The sequence below is a fragment of the Stegostoma tigrinum genome, chromosome 44 (assembly GCF_030684315.1).
Source record: "Stegostoma tigrinum isolate sSteTig4 chromosome 44, sSteTig4.hap1, whole genome shotgun sequence".
NCBI lineage: Eukaryota > Metazoa > Chordata > Chondrichthyes > Orectolobiformes > Stegostomatidae > Stegostoma > Stegostoma tigrinum.
Genome location: NC_081397.1, coordinates 12,734,664 through 12,755,293, shown reverse-complemented (window position 1 = coordinate 12,755,293; position 20,630 = coordinate 12,734,664). Strand labels below are relative to the sequence as shown.

The 20,630-nt window shown below is 43.3% G+C and overlaps 2 protein-coding genes across 7 annotated transcripts in view; both read right to left on the bottom strand.

The window, feature by feature from the left end:
- LOC132207190 (histone H3-like) overlaps nucleotides 1–20,630 on the bottom strand; it is a 913,943-nt gene that overhangs the window by 124,984 nt on the left and 768,329 nt on the right. The window lies entirely within an intron of this gene.
- LOC125450331 (Fc receptor-like protein 4) overlaps nucleotides 1,124–20,630 on the bottom strand; it is a 38,033-nt gene continuing 18,526 nt past the window's right edge. For all 6 annotated transcript variants that reach the window (XM_059642339.1, XM_059642340.1, XM_059642342.1 and 3 more), the window contains 5 exons: nucleotides 20,538–20,629; nucleotides 18,570–18,626; nucleotides 17,126–17,191; nucleotides 14,590–14,621; nucleotides 1,124–12,020 (listed from right to left, as the gene is read on the bottom strand). In XM_059642339.1, the coding sequence (XP_059498322.1) occupies nucleotides 11,889–12,020; nucleotides 14,590–14,621; nucleotides 17,126–17,191; nucleotides 18,570–18,626; nucleotides 20,538–20,629 (379 nt within the window). In that variant the 3' untranslated portion in view covers nucleotides 1,124–11,888. The remainder of the gene's footprint in view (nucleotides 12,021–14,589; nucleotides 14,622–17,125; nucleotides 17,192–18,569; nucleotides 18,627–20,537; nucleotide 20,630) is intronic.

Genomic DNA, 20,630 nt, shown 5'->3' with positions numbered 1-20,630 from the left:
GACCAGTTACTGCTAACAATCAGCAGGTATGTAGCCCATTGACACCAGTTTTGAAGATGGATAGACTGATTGTCTGTTTGAATAAAGGCCTTTGCAAAGTTACAATCAAGACAAACAATAGATCATGCTGTAACATAGTTTCAACTGCCATACCTCAGTGAGATGTTAAGTACAGAAATGGGAAGAACCTGTGCACCAAGAGTTACTAAAGTGGATGAAACATGTTTATATGAAGTTTATCAGTGACTGAGAAGGACAGAATTAATCCTTTGCTGAATAATTCTCTCCCCCTCTCACTCTCATACACCTTCAGTCAGTCAGAGTGTGTGTATATTACAATGTGAAACAACCAAATTGTTTTGTGTTCACTGCAAGTCATAGAAAATTATAGACTCAAAAATGATCTCCACTAACACCCTCAAGTTACAGAACTCTACAGCACAAGAGAAAGGCCCGTCAGCCCGTTGGGTCTGCATCATTTTTCTTTTAAAAGTGAACAATGCTAATCCCAATCAGCCAGCATTCTATTTCCATGAATGTATTGAGGCTGAAGAGGAACTGCTATCCTCACCCTTTTCATTTCTTCACCTTACAGGAGTTAATATTTCTTTTTTATTTTTCTTCAGTCTGGCAAGAAACATTGTGTATCTCTTTTTTTTTCAATTTTCTACAAAGGGCTTGATGTTCATGTCAACCTTCCCTGCAGCACAATCATGTTAGTCCTCATGGTACGGACAAATGTCAGTGTAATATTAATCCCTCAATCATACAGAGTCAGTGAATATCTACTGTACCTGAGATGGTTGCAGACATCATGAAGCTAGCACTGCAGCTATTCAAAGGCTGATAACTGGAGAACTAATGTCACATTTGCACTAACAGACACTGGCAGTGCGTGAAAGAAGTTCACAATTCCAACAATTACTGGAAACTAGTAGGCAGAATAGAATGTCCCAGTGCAAGCACAGTGGGCTGAATGGTCTGCCTCCACGCTGCACCTCATCTTGATTCTGATCCTGGTGATGAAGTAAATGACATTCTGTTGTATAGAATATTATTATAAAAATGTAACGTAGAAATAGACAGACAGGTGCAGAACAAAATCTTTAATGAAAGAGCACTAACAATGTCCAATACCAGAAATGATTCTCAATGTCTCATTGATACTGCGGAACAAACAAACAAATCCCGTACTGAGTCAGAGAATCAGCATCTGACACATGCGGTATATAAAACCCACACTCAGCACGTAAACTATAAATTGTGCTGTTGATTCAGAATGGTTCTCAGAGGAAATCAGCCCCATTTATATGACCCCTCCTAGATCCTGCCAACTGATAATGAACTCAGAAGTCTCAAAATGCTGAAGAGATTAATACCCAGTCTCAATGCCCTATTAGCTATATAAGAATGTGTTGCATATTCACAGAGAATATTACTGGCTGCTAGAGAATCAAGGCACATTGATACACAACAGTAGAAACTGACAGATACGGATTGACACCTACACTGACTCATTCACATTCCAGAAGCACACAAAAGAAAATTGATGATAAAACAGATATTCACATGGTGGAAACTGAAACTGATTTATCAGACACACTCACATTCAAATAACAGAAACTGACAGGCATGGACTGATAATTTGACTTGGCCATTCACACAGCAGAAACTGACTGGGAGAGATGGGGAAATGCAGCCTCACATTTATGTTGCAGATACTGACAGGAAGAATAATATTGTTACATACAAATTCACAGAATAAAAACTGACCTGTACACATTGAGAAATGCATTTGCCTATTCAAAGCCAGAAACTCATAGGTGGAAATTGATGGGTAAAATCACACATTCCCAAAGCAGAATGATTGCTTGTAACAGTCTTGGTTTCAAATAACTGATGGGGGACAGATTGGTAACTTCACTCACCGATGCACAGAGCAGAAACTGACAGGCATAGACCAATAACTACACTAATCTCCTGCTGTAGGTACTGATTGACAATGACATGCACGTGTTCACATAGAAGAAACTGACAGGTATTCACTTATAACTAAACTCATATATTGACATTACAGAAACTGGAAGCGACAGACTGAGACTTACACAAACATATTCTCCAAGCAGAGGCTGAAAGTGCACAGATTGATAACTACACAACTGTATTCACACAGCAGTCTGAGAGGGATAGGCTGATTATTAAACTCACATATTGACAGAGCAGAAACTGACAGGCAGAAATCGGCAGTGAAACTCTCATTCTTTTAGCTGAAACTGACAGGTAGACATTAATAACTAAATCCTCACATTCACAAACCAGAAACTGACAGGTGCAGAATAATAATGACATTGACATATGCACATAGCAGAAACTGACATGGACAGAATAAAAATATCATGCCCAGGCTCCTTTGGCATAATCCAACCAGTACGTTTGAACAATTAAATTCATTTTCACAGAACGGAGTTTGCCCATTAAATATTGATAACTATACTCCCAGATTGACAGAGCAGAAACTGATAGGCATAGATTGATAAGTGCACTCTCATATTAACATATCTATTGCTATCTGTTTGTTCCAGCTAACAACATTCGCATATTGACAAAGAAGTAACTGACAGATAAAAATTGACAACTATATTTATATATTCCCAGACATGAAACTGGCATGTACAGAGTGCTAAATACACTCATGCATTCACATGTCAGACTGACAGGGACAAATTTAAAGCTATATTTCACAGAGCACAAGGACAAGAATAGATTGATCACAGCACTCATGCATTCACATAGCAGGACATAACAGGTAAGGATTGATAATTATACTCATGTTTTGAGTTAGCAGATGCTTTCAACTAGAGATTATTTATTACACTCTCACAAGCACAGTACACAAACTGACAGATAACTGATAACTGCACTCAAACATTCACATGGCAGAAACTAATATAAACAGATTGATAACTAAGCTCATACTTATATCGCGGAAATAGGCAGTGACTAATTACTTCTGTGTGAATATGTAAACATATTTATCAGTCAGTCTCTATCAGTTTCTACAATGTGGATATATCAGTTTAGTTATCAGTCTGTCCTTGTCAGTTTCTGTGATGTGAATGTGTGAGGGAAGTGCATTGGATGCCATCTGTATGGAGTTTAGTAAGGTATTTGACAAAGTGCCACATGGTAGACTGGTCCAAAAAGTAAAAGCCTCTGGGATACAGGGCAATATGTTGAATTGTGTCCAAAGATGGCTCAGTGACAGGAAACAAAATGTAGTGGTTGATTGCTGGCTTTGTGAATAGAGAGCTGTTTCAAGTGGTGCTCAGCATGGCTCAGTGTTGGGACCCCTGCTGTTTGTTTTCTGTGTTGATGATTTGTACGTGAATGTGGTGGGTTTAAAATTTGAAATTCGCAGACAACACAAACTTGGCCATGTAGTGGGTACTGCAGAGGATAATTGTAAGATAAAAAATGGTACAGATAGTTTAGTGGAGTCGGCAGGAAAGTGGCAGATGGAGTTCAGCTCTGATAATTGCAAGATAATGCACTTTGGAAGCTCCAACAGTAAATGGGAATTGAAAATAATTGAGAATATATTGAGAGGGGTAGATGAAGTGAGAGATCTTGGTGTGTAGGTGCACAGGTCCCTAAAAGTAGCAGTACAGGCGTTTAGGATTGTAAACAAGGCCCCTCCCTACCTCCCCACCTATACTCTCATCTCCACCTATCTTCTTTTCTCTCCCTGCTCGGTCCGCCTCCCCCTCTCTCCCCATTTATCCCAGAACCCTCACCCCGTCCCCCTCTCTGATGAAGGGTCTAGGCTCGAAACGTCAGCTTTTGTGCTGCTGAGATGCTGCTTGGCCTGCTGTGTTCATCCAGCTTCGCACTTTATTATTATGTAGAATGGTCCCCTTCATTGCCAGTGGTATGGAATACAAACGTAGGGATATAACTGTGAAACTGTATACGGAACTGGTGAGGCTGCAGCTGGACTATTGTGTGCAGTTCTGGTCACCACATTACAGGAAGGATGTAATTGCTGTGGAGGAGATTTACCAGAATGTTGGCAGGGCTGGAGATTGTAGCTACGAGGAGAGATTGCAGAGGTTGGGGTTATGTTGCTTGGAATAGAGGAGGCTGAGTGGTGCCATGATTAAAAAAAAACAAAACTGTGAGAAGGGGAGACAGGAGGAACCTGTTTCCCTCGGCAGAAACTGTTCAAAAATCAGAGGGCATTGATTGAAGTGAAGTGGTTGAAGGATCAGAGGATTCTTAAGGATTTTTTTAAACAGTGTGAAACAGTATCGTAGGCTGGAAGAGGTCAATGTTAGGAAGTAAGATATACTAGGAACTTTGAAGAAGTTGAAGATAAGTCTCCCAGGCCTGATGGGATTTGTCCAAGGATTCTGTGGGAAGCGAGGGAAGAGATCGGAGTGCTTTAGGCAATGATCTCCTCATCTGCACTGTCAACGGGTAAAGTTCTGGAAAATTGGAGAGAGACAAATGTCATTTCATTGTTCAAAAAAGGCCATCAGGATAACCCTGGAAATTATAGGCCAGCTAGTTTTGCATCATTGGAGCAAAAATGATTGGAAAGGGCTCAGAGAGAGGATTTCTGATCACTTGGAAAGCCACAATTTGAATCGTGAATGTCAGCATGGATTTGTGAGGGGTAGAACATGCCTCACAAACCTTACTGAATTTTTTTTGAAGAGCTGACCAAACATGTGGATGAAGGTAGAGCTGTGGATGGTACACATGGATTTTAAAAAGGTGCTTGATCATGTTCCCCATGGTAGGCTCACGTAGAATGTAAGGAGGCATGGGATGGGGGAAATGTGGCAGATTGGATTCAAAATTGGCTGACCCTTAGAAGACAAAGGGTGGCAGTGGATGCAAAATATTCAACATGGTGCTCACTTACAAGTGGTGTACCAACAGGATCTGTTCTGTGTTCTCTTCTATTTGTGATCTTTGCACGTGATTTGGATGAAAGCGTGGAAGGGTGGATCAGCAAGTTCGTGAATGATATGAAGGTGGGTCATGTTGTGAACAGTGCAGAGGGCTGTTCTGGGTTACAAAGGGACATTGATAGGATGTAGAGCTGGGCTGAGATGCGGCAAATGGAATTTAACCCTGAAAAGTGTGAGGTGATTCATTTTGGAAGGACAAACTTGAAAGCAGAATACAGGGTTAATGGAAAGGTTCTTGGCAGTGTGGAGGAACAGAGGGATCTTAGGGTTCATGTTCACAGTTCCCTGAAAGCTGCCAGCCAGGTGGATAGTTGTTAAGAAGGCATATGGCGTGTGAGCTTTCGTTAATAGAGGGATTGAGTTCAAGAACAGTGAAGTTATGCTCCAGCTTTACAAAAGCATGGTTTGGCCACATCTGGAGTATTGTGTCCAGTTCTGGCTGTTTCGTTACAGGAAAGATGTGGAATCATTGGAAAAGGTACGGAGTAGATTTACCAGGATGTTGCCTGGAATGGAGGTAAGATCTTAGGAGGGAAGTTTGAGCGAGCTAGGGCTGTTCTCTTTAGAAAGATGAAGGATGAGAGCTGACTTGATAGAGGTGTACAAAATGACCAGAGGTGTCAATAGAGTGGACAGCCAGAGGGTGGAAGTAGCTATTATGAGGGGGTATAATTTTAAAGTGAGTGGAGGTAGATATAGGGGAGTCGTCAGAGGTAGGCTCTTTACTCGGAGAGTGGTCAGGTCATGGAATGCATTGCTGGAGAGGGTAGTGGAGTCGGCCTCTTTCGGGGCATTTAAGTGGCTACAAGGCTGTTAGTCTGAGTTCGGAGTGGAGGTTAGATAGACCTGAGGATGAAGGGAGAAGTTCGGCACAACATCATGGGCCAAAGAGCCTGTACTGTGCTATACTGTTCTATGTTCTGTTATGCAGAGGGTGGTTGGCGTTAGAACTTTCTGTCTGAATTGGTGGTGGAGTCAGAGATTCAAAACAGTTTTCAAGATGAATTACCTGGATCTGCACCTTAAGTGTGACTGTGTAAGTATATTTACAGAGACTGATAGGAACAGGTTGACTGGGCTGTGCACACCACCTTCTGTCATTTTTTACAGTCCTGGGCAGAGCAGTTGCCATACCGGGCCATTATGCACCTAGACAGTGACGCTTTCAATGGTGCATCTGTAGAAGTCAGTGAGAGTCCCTGTGGACATGCCAAATTTCCTGTGCCGCCTGAGAAAGACGAGGCATTGTTGTTGTCTTCTTGACTGTTGCATCTCCGTGGGAAGCCCGGGGCAGGTTGTTGCTTATTGTTACTGCGAGGAACTTGGTGCTCTCCACCCTCTTGGTCTCAGTTCCAGTGATGTAGATGTGGGGTGGGGGGGCTCCTCCTTTCCTTCTGAAGCCAATGGTCAGCTCTTTAGTTTTTCCAATGTTGAGAGAGAGGTCACCTTCACTGCGCCATGTCATCAAGCCCTCTATCTCCCTTCTGGGTTTTGACTCCTGGTTGTTCCATATGTGTCCCACTACGATGGTGTCATCAGCAAGTTTGTGGATGGTGTTCATTTGGAAATTGGCCCCACAGTTTTGGATGTACAGTAGCGGCCTGAGGACACATCCTTGGTGGGTGGCCTCCAGTGTTGTGTGTTATTATAGAGGAGATGCAGTTGTCTGTCTTTGCTGATTGCAGTCTATGGGTTAGAAATTTGAGGATCCACTTGTAGTGGGTGGAGCCGAGACCAAGGTCACGGAGTTTTGACATCGGCCTGCACAGGATAATGGTGCTGAAGGTGGAGCTGTAGTCAATGATCTGGAGGCTGACGTAGGTGGCTTTGTTGCGTCGATGTTCCAGAGATGAATGATCTCCTACAACCTCTGACATCAGGCAGAAGTCTCAACATACAGATGAGCAGGTTCGGGGCAGCTTTTTCCTGGTTGTTATTAAATTGATGAGATTAGATTACCTACAGTGTGGAAAAGTGGACTCTTTAGACTTCACTAATGTTGATCTCTCCAAGTGCGTACCCTGTGAAATGTAACCTGCATGCCTCTGTCTATGTTGTTTTGATCTGTACATCCTTGCTTACTGTGATCTGGCTGTACTGCTCGGAAACAGAGCATTTCACTGTATCTCACTGTATGTGAAATTATTTTAAAAATTAACAGAGCATATACTGACAGGTACAAATCTGGAACTACACTCACACATTCAACAAGCGGGAACTGACAGATATATATCGATAACTAAACTCACATATCCATATACCCAGTAGGATCAAGTAGTCCCACTCATGCAGCTGTATCAGTGTTGGTTAGTTTTTGGATCTCTCTGAACTATGTATTAGAGTTTTCAGAAAAAAAATAAGTAAGGAGCAGCTCAGGGTAGGAGTAGAATCAGACCCTGGTTCTGTTCAAATAGCTGGCTCTGAACAAACAATCCTAATGAATAATTAACTGAATATCACATTGATCAGTTTAATATTGCCGATCTTGGCTGATGTTAGTTTACAGGAGGTAACCCTTCTTCCTCCAGGCAAATACTTGAAGGACCAGGACAGTTTAGTGTTTCTTCAGTACAAAGCCAATTGTGACCAGCATCTTACAACAACCACCAGGTATGTTACACTGTCAGAGCATAGAATATCCTAGCCACAGTGATCGCAGATTCAATCTCACACATTGAATGCAATTTCCAGAGAGATGTGTTCTAACCAAGAGTCAAACACCATTGAGGAAATACCAGTGTATATCTTTTATCTGGACTGTCACTTCCAGCCACCCAGTTCCAAACAATTTCACTACTCACATTGTCAAAAACTTGAGGAATGACAGACTGAATCCTCATCCAAAATATTTACTCAGGAACTGCATGAAATCTGCATTTAGTAAGGGTACTTTTAGCATTACAGTCAAGGTGAACAAATGGATGATGCTGCTAGTTTGACCAACCACATGGGAAGTAGATATGGAGTGCAGATGTTGAAGCAAACATTTCAGTTAGCAGTAACAAAAAAATTAATTATTATTCTAATGAATATTTGTCACCTACATAGTCACAACACTTAAATAATGTGAATTCTAAATGCACGTGCTGTGCCAAAGCCTGACGTCGAGAGAATTGTTAATATACACTCTCACTCCCTCTCTTGCACCCTCCCCTCTCTCTCACAGTCAAATACATATACTGCTCCAACATATAATAGCCATGTAGTACCATACACATTGCAAGCAACAGCAACTGTCACATCTGGAATGATTTCTACTCACAGAACCATTGCCAGAGAGGCCTGCAGTCCTTCACATTATTGAGTCTGCACCGAGAATTCTCATCCCGTTCATTCAACATTTCATTCACATAAATGTATGATAGCAGCAGAGAAGCTGCCATCCCCACCTTTATCGCAACATCATTCTCCTTTTCTTCACCTTTCAGGATTAGAATTTGCTTTGTCTTTTTCAGTCCAGCAAGAAACCTCGAGTACCTCTTTCAAAATTAATCTCAATTTTCTATAAAGAGCCTGACATTCCTCCTGGCCCTCCCTAGAATGTATTGCAGAGAAATACCAAGATATCTGAATTCAATTTTCACAATAAATCAGTTTAATCAAGTGGTTACCTTTCGAAGCAGTGCACAAAATAAAAATAGACAAAATTGGTTTGCTTGGTAGGTTTGTGAAACACTAATTTTGTTTCAAAGCAGAGTTGAACAGTGTTGATTGTTCAATAAATTGTGCTTCACACTTTAAATCTGCTGCACTGCAAGACAGAAAATAAACTTCCTTTTCCTTTCCACTTCCCTCCCATAGAACAACACAAGAGTACCAGTAATTGCTTCCACCATCACGGCACAGAGCAGGGTCATGTCCTGTCTACATCAGGGAATAAGTTCCCCGTTTGTCTTTTCTGTCCAAGCGACACTGTGTGGTCAGGCCGCTGCAATGCAGTTGAATTGTTCACTGCCATTGGCTTTCACAGTTTACACTGATTGCTACTTTAGCATTACTCAGAAAAGCATATCACTACACACTGAAAAAGAAACGGATGTTATTCTGACAGTCAACACTTTATATCATTAATCCCTGTTCAACTCTACACTATATAAGTTACAAAGGCCCATTGTGTTTCCAGTCTTGAATCTGAGGAACAGCACAGAGTCCCTTCTGTAGCAGTGTGTTGCCTTTCACTTGCACATGATTCCCACAGGCACCAACAATTAAAGATCTTCGGTGGTTTCCCATTCACTACAGGAGACGGGAACTGAGATACAGACTGGCAGCACAAGGGAAAACTCACTCACACACAGCCAGTGGATGCTAAAAGGAAAAGAATGAAGTACGGCCTCACAGTAATTTCCAGATATGAACTGACTCTCAAAATCTCTGATTACACCTGAAGATATTGGACTATTACAGTGCCCAGTAGTGACAGATAGATTCTACTGCGCACTCAACCTCATGCACAATGTAAAAACAAACTGAGACTGAAATGCAATGCAGTTCAGTGCAATTGAAAAGAGTTTGACAGAGTTTACTACTCCGACACAAACCACAACTGAACATACGAGAATGAGATCCATGTACTCGCCCTGAGACTGTGGGAAACATATCAAAACCGCCACTATCATTATGAAAAGCCAGATATCCACAGAACTAATGTCATATTGGCCTTACAAATAGACGCTGACAATGAATAGATGAAGTTCACATTCCTAACAATTACTGCGGAACTGATGCATAAAAAATTCCCAGTACAGAGACAGTGGGCTGAATGGTCTGCTCCTATGCTGTACCATATCTGTGATTCTGATTTTGGTGAGAAACAAGCAGTTTAATCAGTGGTACCACAGATCTCAGGCTGTCTGACCAAATAGGAAATATGTGACCATTAGTCACAATGGTTCTCAGAATAAAGCAGTTCCCCTCCTGTTATCACCCCATGTCCTGAACTTCCTCACCCCCCTCACCTACCACACGGACTGACACTCAACTCATAAATCACATAATGCAGAAAAGATTACGACCCAGCCTTTTCTTACAGTCACAGAGAATAATACTGGCCTTCAGAGACTTAGCCATTTTGACACATGAGGAGAAACTGACACATACAGATTGATAACTACACCCACTTGTTCATATTGCAGAAACACACAAATGATGACAACACATTGACTACAATGTAAAGGTGTGACTGTAGTTATCAGTCTCTCTTGGTTTCTGCTAATGTCAGTCATGCATTCGCATTGCAGGAACTGTCAGGGAGAGATGAATAACTTCACCCTCATTCTCAAAGCTAAAACGGACATACACAATGATAACTACACTCCCAGTTTCACAGAGCATAAACTGACAAGTATAGTCTGTTAACTAGACTCTGCTATTTACAGAGCAGAACCCCACTCGCACGTTCACCCAGCAGGAACTGACAGGTGTACTTTGATAAGTACATTTATATAATGAGAAGGCAGAAACAGAGGCATTGACTGGGAGCTGGATTCATATTCACACAACAGAAACTGACAGATACAGATTAATGTTGTCACTCTCAATTCTCAGCAGAAACTAACAGATACAGGCTGGTAAATAGTCATACATTTACATAAGAGAAACTGACAGGTATGTGTCGATAAATATATTGATTTTAGCAATGGTTTCGAGTTGGGTATTGAGGATAAAATCTCTAAATGTGCAGATGATACTAAGTCAGGGAGAAGAGTGAATTGTGAGGATGATACTGAGTTACTTCAGAGGGACATTGGCAAATTGGCCAAATGGGCAGAAACCTGCCAGATAAATGCCAATGCAGAAAAATATGTGCTTATGCATATTGCAAAGAAAAATACAAAGAAACAATACAAGCTCAATGAAACAGCTTTAAAGGGAAAATTGGAACAGAGATATCTTGGGGTTCATGTGCATTGTTCTCTGAAGGTGGCCAGGCCAGTTGTAACAGTTGTGAAGCAGGTTCAAAGGATCTTTGAGTTTAAAAATAGAGGCATTGAGTCTCAAAGCAAGGAAGTAATGCTACACCTCTACAAATCATTGCTAAGACCACATTGCATAGGCTACATTTGTGTTCTGTTCTGGGCACCTTATTTAAGGAAGAACACTCTGGAAATGGTTTAAAGGAGATTACTAGAATGATAGCAGGAATGAAGGATTTTATGTTCAAAGAAAGATTAATGAAACCAGGCTTACTCTCCCTGGAGCAGAGAAGATTAAAAGAGGACACAAATGGGGGTGTTCAAAATTATGAAGAATTTTGAGAGGGTAATGTAGAATACTCTGTTTCCACTATGTCAGTAACCAGGGGTCAGAATTTCAAGTTTGTCACCAAGACAGCTAGGAGTGAGATGAGGAGAAACATCTTCACTCGGAGCATTGTTAGGATTTGGAATGCGCTGCCTGGGAGAGTGGTGGAGGTGGATTCCATATGAGGTATGAAGGGAGAGCTGGATATATGTTTGAAAATGATGAAGTTAGAGGGTGATGTGGATTAGGCTGGAGAATAATCATACCTCTAAAAATAGCTCACCACAATTAAAAAATAAATGCAGAGTAGATTCAATTCATTGGCTCATCTGCCCTGATTCACTCACCAGGAGATCAAATGGATACTCAAGTTAGGAATGTACAGCACAAAATCTCAAATCCCTGCCATCAAGGGTCAGATCATGCTGCAGCAGAAGAGATTGACCCACTCAACGTTATGTGAGAGATTGATATTCAAATAGATTCTCAAGGCAAGTTCATGTTTAGAAGTGATGTCAGGCTGAGTGAATGGAAACAAAGCTTAGCCATTTCTCAGCTGCAGAAACCTGACGCTCCTCTGTCCTCTCTTCCTTCTCCCCCTTATTTGCTGGAAGGAACAATTGCTATCCATCAATTTGTGAGGCATTGAAGGGATTCTTCTGTGCTGTCTCACAATGTCCGCGGAAGATTGGCATAAACGTTTCCCTCTTCACCTTGACCTGGTTCCTCATCCCCTCGCATATCTGTGTGCCTCAGTGTGGCGTATGTGATGCAGGATGGTTGCTGGTCTGCTTGGTCAGCCTGAAAATAGGACAATACAGAAACGTAGTAAATGAGGAGCAGGAGCAAAATCGGTGGCCTCATGGACAGTGAAGGTGGTTATCTCAGAGTACAACGGGAACTTGATCAACTGGGCCAATGGGCCAAGGACTGGCAGGTAGAGTTTAATTTAGACAAATATAGAGGTGTTGCATCTTTGGTGAGGCAAACCAGGGCAGGTTAATGGTAGGGCCCTAGGGAGTGTTGTCAAACAGAGGGATCGAAGGGTGCAGGCACACAGTTCCATAAAGTGGAGTCACAGGCGGACAGCAAGTTTGGAACAGTTGCCTTCATCAGTTCCAACACTGAGAATAGGAGTTGGGATGTTATGATGTGGCTGCACAAGATATTTCACCCCTAAGAACTCCATGCAACTACTTGAGCAACATTCACTGCTCTGGCCCTGACCACTTGCTGTGACAGAGAATCCCACAGGCTCCCCACACTCTGGGTGAAGACATTTGTCCCCATCCGCAGTCCTTCCCTGTCTCCTTTAGCCTGTGACTCCCTGATTCTGGACTCGTGCACCCTTGCCCTACTCTGGTCATCAGCAATATCTGTGTTTACCCCTGTTCAGTCCTATTAAAATTCATAGATTTCTTTGAGATCACCCCACATTCTTCTAAACTCCAGTGAATATAATCCTAATCGATCCAGTCTCTCCTTATCCATCAGTCCTGCCATCCTTGGATTCACACTGGGAAACCTCAGCTTCACTCCCTCCATAGCCAGGACATCCATCCTCAGAGATGGAGACCCCAAACTGCGCACACAATACTGCAGGATGTGGTCTCTCCCTGTACAATTGCAGCAAGACAGCCCTGCTCCTGGACTCGAACCCTCTCGCTATGAAGGCCACCATCCTGTTTGCCTTCTTCACCACCTGCTGCTGCTGTAATGCTCACTGTCAGTGACTGGTGTACGGGGTACTCCCAGGTCTTATTGCACCCCCACATTCCTATCTGTCACCTTTCGGATAGCCATTTGTTTTCCTGGTTTTGCTCCCAAAGCGGTTAACCTCACGCTGATCCACATTAAACTGGGTGAACCATTTCAGTGTCAAGTCTATAAGCTGGACATTTGGAGGGTGCGGGGAGTGAGCGCACGGGCACAGAGGGGACAGACAGTGAGCGTGGGCGACAGAGGGGCTGGGTGGTGAGAATAACACACTTTAGCAGGAAGACTGAGAGAGTGTACGGGATGAGCTATGAACATGATGGTTTGTTATACAGAACAATCCCTCTGAGAAAAGCACACAATTGGAACAACCCTAAAACTGACTATGATGAATGTTATTTCTCTGTACTCTGAACAGGATGTGGCCAGCTCTGCCAAGGTGGCAAGTGGATGCCAATCTCAAAATGTCCTTGAATGGATTGACTTGCTTGGCATGAAGGTAATGAAGAGTTCGCAAAAGGGTAGTAGTCATGTACAGAGCAGACCCGGTAAGAACAGCAAATTTCACTCTCGTAAGGACCATCAGAGATAGGAATGGCCATTGGCCAAACGGCCCTTCGAGCCTGCTCCATCATTCAATAGGACAGTGGCTGATCCACCATTCCTCATGTCCAATTTTCTGCCCTTTCCTTTGATTCCCAGCTAATCAAGAAACTGTCAATCCCAGCCTTAAATCTGCCTTCCCTCCGCTGCCACAAATACACATGTTCTCTGTGGCAAGAAGTTCCAAAGGTTCTTATCTCCCTCAGAGAAGAAATACCTTCTCATGTCAGTCTTCACAAGTGAACCAGATGGTTCTTTGTTTCTGACAACGGTCATCATTCGAGTCTTAACTCCAGATCTGTTTTGTTTAACGTTGCATTCAAAATCCATCACCTGCCACAGCAAGGTTCAAATTCAAGTCCTCAAAGTATACCCTCGACATCTGACAGAATTAGATATTACCTCCCCATTAGTTTAGAAATTGAAAGTGAATCTTGTCAAAGTGCAGTGCTCAGATTAGAATAAATTGCCCCACACCATTGAGCTAAACATTGACAGTAGTCGATTCCCTACAGTGTAGAAGTAGGCCATTGGCCCGTCAAGTCTGTACCTACGCTCCGAGGAACATCCCACCCAGACCCGCGCTGCTACCTGCCCCTGTAACCATGCATTTCCCATGGTTACTCTCCCTAATGTACCCACCACCGGACACTATGAGCAATTTAGCATGACCAATCCATCGAACCTGCGCACCTTTAGACAATGGGAGAAGACTGGAGCACCCGGTGGAAACCACACAGACAATATGAGGCAGCAGTGCTAACCACTGAGCCACCGTGTTGCCCAGTGTTTTTGCCATGTAGGGCTTGGTTAGCTCAGTTGACTGTCTGGTCCTGCTGAAAGCGTGTGGTTCAGTTTCTGCACTGGTTGAGATTGCTGTGAATGACCGTCACCCTTTGCCTTAGATGTGGTGACCCTCAGGTTAAACAGAAAAACAGTTGTTGCTCTTCTCTCTCTCTGTAATGTGACAACAGTGACCCTCAATCGCCTACTAAAATTGTAACTTTGATTAAAAATTAACTGCCAGCTTTTTCACTGCAAAATAACTTACGTGTTTCCCGCCTGATGCAACATCACAGTGAGCTGTAAATAAAAGAAAAGACACTTCAATGACAGAATGTATCTGAATGCACGGGGGAAGGGTGTAGAGGCAGATTCACCAGGATGTTGCCTTCGACACTGGAGAGTGCCAGTGATGGAGAGAGATTGGACAGACTGGAGTTATTATCCTTAGAGCAGAGGAGATTGAGAGGCTGGACATGATTGGGATGTATCAAATGATGAGGGACCATAGATTGGGTAAGCAGGAAGAAACATTTCCTCCTTGATGGAGGGATCAATGAGGGACAATGTTTTCGCCCAGAAGCTGGTGGGGAACCTGGAACTCGCTACCTGTGAAGATGGGAGAGGCAGAAACCCTCATCACATTGAAGAAGGATTGTGATGTGCACCTGGGATGCAAAGGCAATGGGCTGAGTGCTGGGGAAATGGAATTAGAGAATGGTGAGGTGGTTGTTTTTAACTGGCACAGGCTTGATGGGCTTTTTATTTGCTCTGGAGACCTCTCCAACACTGTGACTAGCTCAGTTTGAGATGTATGTTGTACATCCAGTATACTATTCAGATACAAGGTGATTTTGTCCAATTCATTTTCTGAGGTAAGGGGTTTGTCTTATGAAGAGAGATTGAGCAGTTTCGGCTGATAATCTCTGGAGTTTAGAAGAATGAGAGGAGATCTCACTGAGGGATATAAGATGGAAAGGAGAAGGAAAGTGAATGTTTGCTCATGTGGGACAACTTGGAACAAGAGGTCAACATTTCAGGAGAAGGTGGTGGTACAGATTGAAAACAGAGACGAGGAGGAATGGCTTCTCTCCAAGGGAGAGAGGGCTCTGAATCTGGGGGATTTGCTGTGCTGTGGGTACTTACTGCTGTTCCCGAGTGTGTGGGGAATGTTGGGACACTGAATAAATTGGAGGAGGAGACACCAAGATTTGTAATCAATGATGCGTGAATGGAAGTGGGGGCAGGAAACCGGAGCTGCGACCACGATGGGTCAGCCGCGCTGTATCGAAAGGGACCGCCAGCACCCAAGAGGCTGAATGGTCTTCTCCTGCTTCTAGCCCTTAAGTTGTATTGGTCATACAGTTGCCTGAGCGCATTTTAGTTTGGGTGGTACATACAGTAGGGACAGAACGCTCTTATTCTGAGGTGCTAAAGTGTGTAATCTCATCACAGGTCACTCATTAAGACTGAATCCAAGAACCATATGATAACGGAACAGAATTAGGCAATTTGGCCCATCAAGTCCGCTCCGCCATTTGATTGTGGCTGATATGTTTCTAAACCATATTCTCCTGCCTTTTCCTCCTGATCCTTGATCCCCTTACCAATCAAGAACTTATCTATCACTAATCTTAATCACTCAATTACTTAGCCTCCACAACCCTCTGTGGCAATGAGTTCCACAGATTAATCACCTTCTGGCTGAGGAAATTCCTGCTCATCTCAGTTCGAAAGGGTCACCCCTTCACTCTGACGCTGTGCCCCTCATGTTCTAGTCTCTATCCAGGCATCTCAATATTCTGTAAGTTTCAATCAGATTACCCCTCTTCCTTCTAAACTCCATTGAGTACTGACACACAGTCCTCAACCACTCCTCATCAGATATGACCTTCATCTCTGGGACCTTGTAAATCTGGACCTCCCTCCAAAGCCAGCACATCCTTCCTGAGATACAGGGCCCAAGGCTGCTCACAGTATTCCAAATACGGTCTGACCAGAGCCTTATACAGCCTCAGCAGTAAATCTCTGCTGTTGTATTCTAGCCCTCTTGAAATGAATTCTAATGTTACATTAACTGCCAAATGAACATGCATGTTAACTTTAAGAGAACCCTGAACTAGGACTCCCAAGTCTGTTTGTGCTTTAGATTTCCGAAACCTTCCCAATTTGGAAAACAGTCAATGCCTCTATTCCTACCCAAGTGCATAACCTCACACTTTCCCCCCCCCCCCCCCATTGTATTCCGCTTGCGATTTCTTTGCCCACTCTCCGAGCCTGTCCAAGCCCTTCTGCAGCCTCTCTGCTTCCTCACCATTACCTGTCCCTCTACCTAACTTTCTGTCATCAAAGAAATAGGAGATGACAAAGCTCGCCGTGCGAACGATGATGGCCCCAGTGACCAAGGCCAGAAAGGCCACTCTCGGACATTAAGCTGTTGTATTGGGGTAGTAAACAGTGCCCAAACTTTAGGCGTCCCCTCAAAACAAGATGAACAATGTCGCAGTTAGCCATCAGTGTCTGTTTCCCTCTTCCAATTCTCATTCCCCTGTTGTCAAATTAGTTGACATTGATGGAATTTGACAACGGTTTTAGTGATTTGCAAACACTATCATGATTAATAAATTCAAATCACGTAAAAAGATTTGACTGGCTTGGGCAGGTCTTTGTTCCAGGCTTTAAGCAAGAGGAAACCAGTGATATTAAAAGTGGCTGGGCTTTTTGAGGGTCGAGATGAACCAGAGAAAATCTCCACTTCCACTGAGCCAGAAATGTCATAAAAATATATATATTGTATCCTTTACCAGTGTTTCTTGGCTTTGGGATAGTGATGACCGAGTACACCAAACCACCATCCGTCTTGGTATCAACTATAATCAAAAACAATAAGCAAAGAGAATTGAAGGGTTACAGAACAGAATGTTAAAATGACAGCAAAGGCCGCCGCCAGATTAAAGACAGAGATAATTAAGGTCAGAGAGCCAACGCGACAGGAATATAAACCGAAACTGTTGGCAATGTACAGAGATTTCTCACAGCAGGTCACAGAAAGGTGACTCAACAACACTGAGACTGGGAAATTGACAATGGAAATAATGAGATATCCAATGAATTCCATGGATATTTTGCAGAAACATTCAGTACAAGGTGCGCACCTACCATCCCAGAACGAGGTAACAATATGGAAATGGAAGGTACAGGCCTGGGAAGTTCAAGTATTTTATTTCATCATCTGGCATGGGCATTACCCGCATTTATCACCCAGTCCGTCCACAACTGCCCCCTTGAGAAGGTGGTGGTGAGTTGCCGCCTTGAACCACTGCAGCCCACCTGCTGTCGGTAGACTCTCAAAGCCCTTCGGAAGGTAATGCCAGAATTTTGACCGAGTAACATTGAAGCAGTGGCTGATCTATTTCTAAATCGGGATGGTGAATGGCTCAGAGGGGAACTTGCAGGGGGCGATTTTCCCCATATACCTGCTGCCCTTCTAGATGGATATGGTTATGAGTCCGGAAGGTGCTGTCTGCAGGGTCTTTGGTGAACTTCTGTGGTGCACCTTGTTGGAGGCACACATTGCTGCTACTCAGCATCAGTGGTGGAGGGAGTGGTGGCTTGTGGATGTGGTGCCAATAAGCAGGGGCTGGCTGCTTTGTCCTTGGATGGTGTCAAGCTTCTCAAGTATTGTTGGAGCTGCACCCATTCCAGGCAAGTAGGGAGTATTCCTTCACACTCCTCACTTGTTACTGAGATACGTGGAATGACTCAATCATGGCAGCTTCTAACCATATCACCTCCAAAGGAATGAAATCATGAAATATCAAGGGTGTAGAGCTGGATGAACACAGGAGGCCATGCAGCATCAGAGGAGCAGTAAAGCTGATGTTTCGGGTCTGGACCCTTCTTCAGAACCTCCTCCTTCTTCTGAAGAAGGGTCTAGGCCTGAAACATCAGCTTTCCTGCTCCTCTGATGCTGCTTGGCCTGCCTTGTTCATCCAGTTCCTACACCTTATTATCTCTCATTCTCCAGCATCAGAAATTCCTATGATCTCATGATATATCAATTCTGTTTTGCCTTCCTGTGGTAGACACCACTGTCTCCCCTACAATTTACAAGTTGAGCCAACTCATCTCAAGCAACCTCCCTCAGACAAAGGGAAAGCCTTTGTTTTTCCGCTGTTTAATAATATTTCTCTGACTTTGCTCCATTGCTCTAGAATATTGAGGTTTGTGAACAAAATGAATGTTTACCGTCGTGCATCCCTGTGTTTGTTACTGAACTGTACACGGTTCCAGCACAGCTCGTCACTAAAGGGTCAAAACAAAAGACAGAGAATTATCATCAACAGCAAACAGTCAGTCCCCAGGTGGCAAATAATATCTGTCCTTGATGAGTTTTTCCAACAATTTTTGTGTTTTTTTTACATCTGATATTCATTGACTGAAGAAAGCTAATGGAATGCTGGCCTTTATATCCAGAGGATTGGAGGACTAGGACATAGTTATGCTGCACTCGTACAAAACTCTGGTTAGACCCCACTTGGAGCAGGTCTGGGCACCACACTTCAGCAAGGATGGATTGGCCTTGGAGGGAGCACAATGTAGGTTGACAAGAATGATACCTGGACTTCAGGGGTTAAGTCATGAGGTGACATTAGACAAATGAGCCTGTTTTCTGTCAAATTTAGAAGGTTAAGGGGTGACCTGATTGAATATATTAACAGGAAAAGTCCGGGTGGATAAATAGAAACTATTTCCACTGGCTGGGGTTTCTGGACCTATGGATGGTGTAGCCTGAGAATTAGGACCAGACAGTTTAGGAAAGATGTCAGGAAGCACTTCCACACACAAAGGGTGGGAGAGGTTTGGAACTCGCTCCCACAAACAACAGCATATGCTGGATCAGTTGTTAATTTTCACTCTCTGAGAGAGAGAGAGAATTATTTTGTTCAGCCAATGTATTTAGCAGATAAACACCAAAGGCAGGTATATGGCAGAGCAGCCTCAAGGAAATCAATGGCCCAGTCCTGATTTTTTTATTGTACAAATGTTCAACATTCATAAACCAGGAAGAATCTGCAGTTACGAAGTGTCATTTTCATGCACTGGCACAATTACAGATTTGAAATACTTCCAGATGTTTTATTTTCATGCACTCCAGATCCTCACCACCCTCTGGGACAAACAGTCCTCAAATCCCCTTCTATGCCTCTTGCCATTCACCTTAAAATGTTGGCCCCTCTTCCTTTGTCATTGACCCTTCAACTGAGGGGTTCAGCTGCTTCCTATAGCCCCCCACCCCCGCCAATGCCCTTCATAAGATGGTCACCAAAATTGACATTCAGTCCAACTCGCCCATGCTGACCATGTGCCCAAACTAAACTAGTCACACCTGCCTGTGTTTAGCCCATATCCCTCCAAACCTTTCCAATTCATGTACTTTTCCAAATGTCTTTTAAATGCTGTAACTGTACCCACATCCACCACTACCTCTGGAAGTGCATTCCCTACATGAACTGCTCTCTGTGTAAAACAAAAATTGCCCCTTATGTTTTTTTTAATCTTTGTCCTCTCATTTTAAGAAGAACCCTAGTTTTAAACTGCCCCAACCTAGAGAAAAGACACCTGCCATTCTCCTTATCCATACCCTTGTTATTTTATGAACCTGTATTAGGTCACCCCTCCACCACCTATACTGCGGTGAAAATAGTCCCACCCTATCCAACCTCTCCCTTTAACTCACGCTTTCCATTCCCACCAACATCCTGATGCATCTTCTCTGAACCCTCTCCAGATTAACAATATCCTTCCTGGAACAGGACAACCAGAACTGAACACAGTACTCCAGAAGAGGCCTGAACAACATTGTGTACAACCACAACATGATGTCGGAACTCCTTTCCACAATGGTCTGAGCAATGAAGGCAAGCGTGCTCAATGCATTCTTAACCACCCTGTCGACCTGTGACTCTATCTCTAAAGAATTATGTGCCTGAACCCATGGGTCTCTGTTCTACAAACTACCCATTTTACACATCTCTATCATTTCCGCCTTCCTCAACAATCTTCTCTGCTGTAAAGAAAACAACCCAAACTTCGCTCCGTCCCTTACAGAAAAAAGATTTGTTTCTGTCGGTCCTCCCAATCGGATGAAAACCAGTTCGAACAATGACTAGTGCATGATATTGTAGAATTGATAGCTCACAGATTCACACTCACTATTCAGTCGACTTGGCCCAATCTCTGCATAATCGAAATTTCTTGTGCGCCTGTCTTCAGTCACGTCCTCAGCTCGATTTCCCATCACCTCTC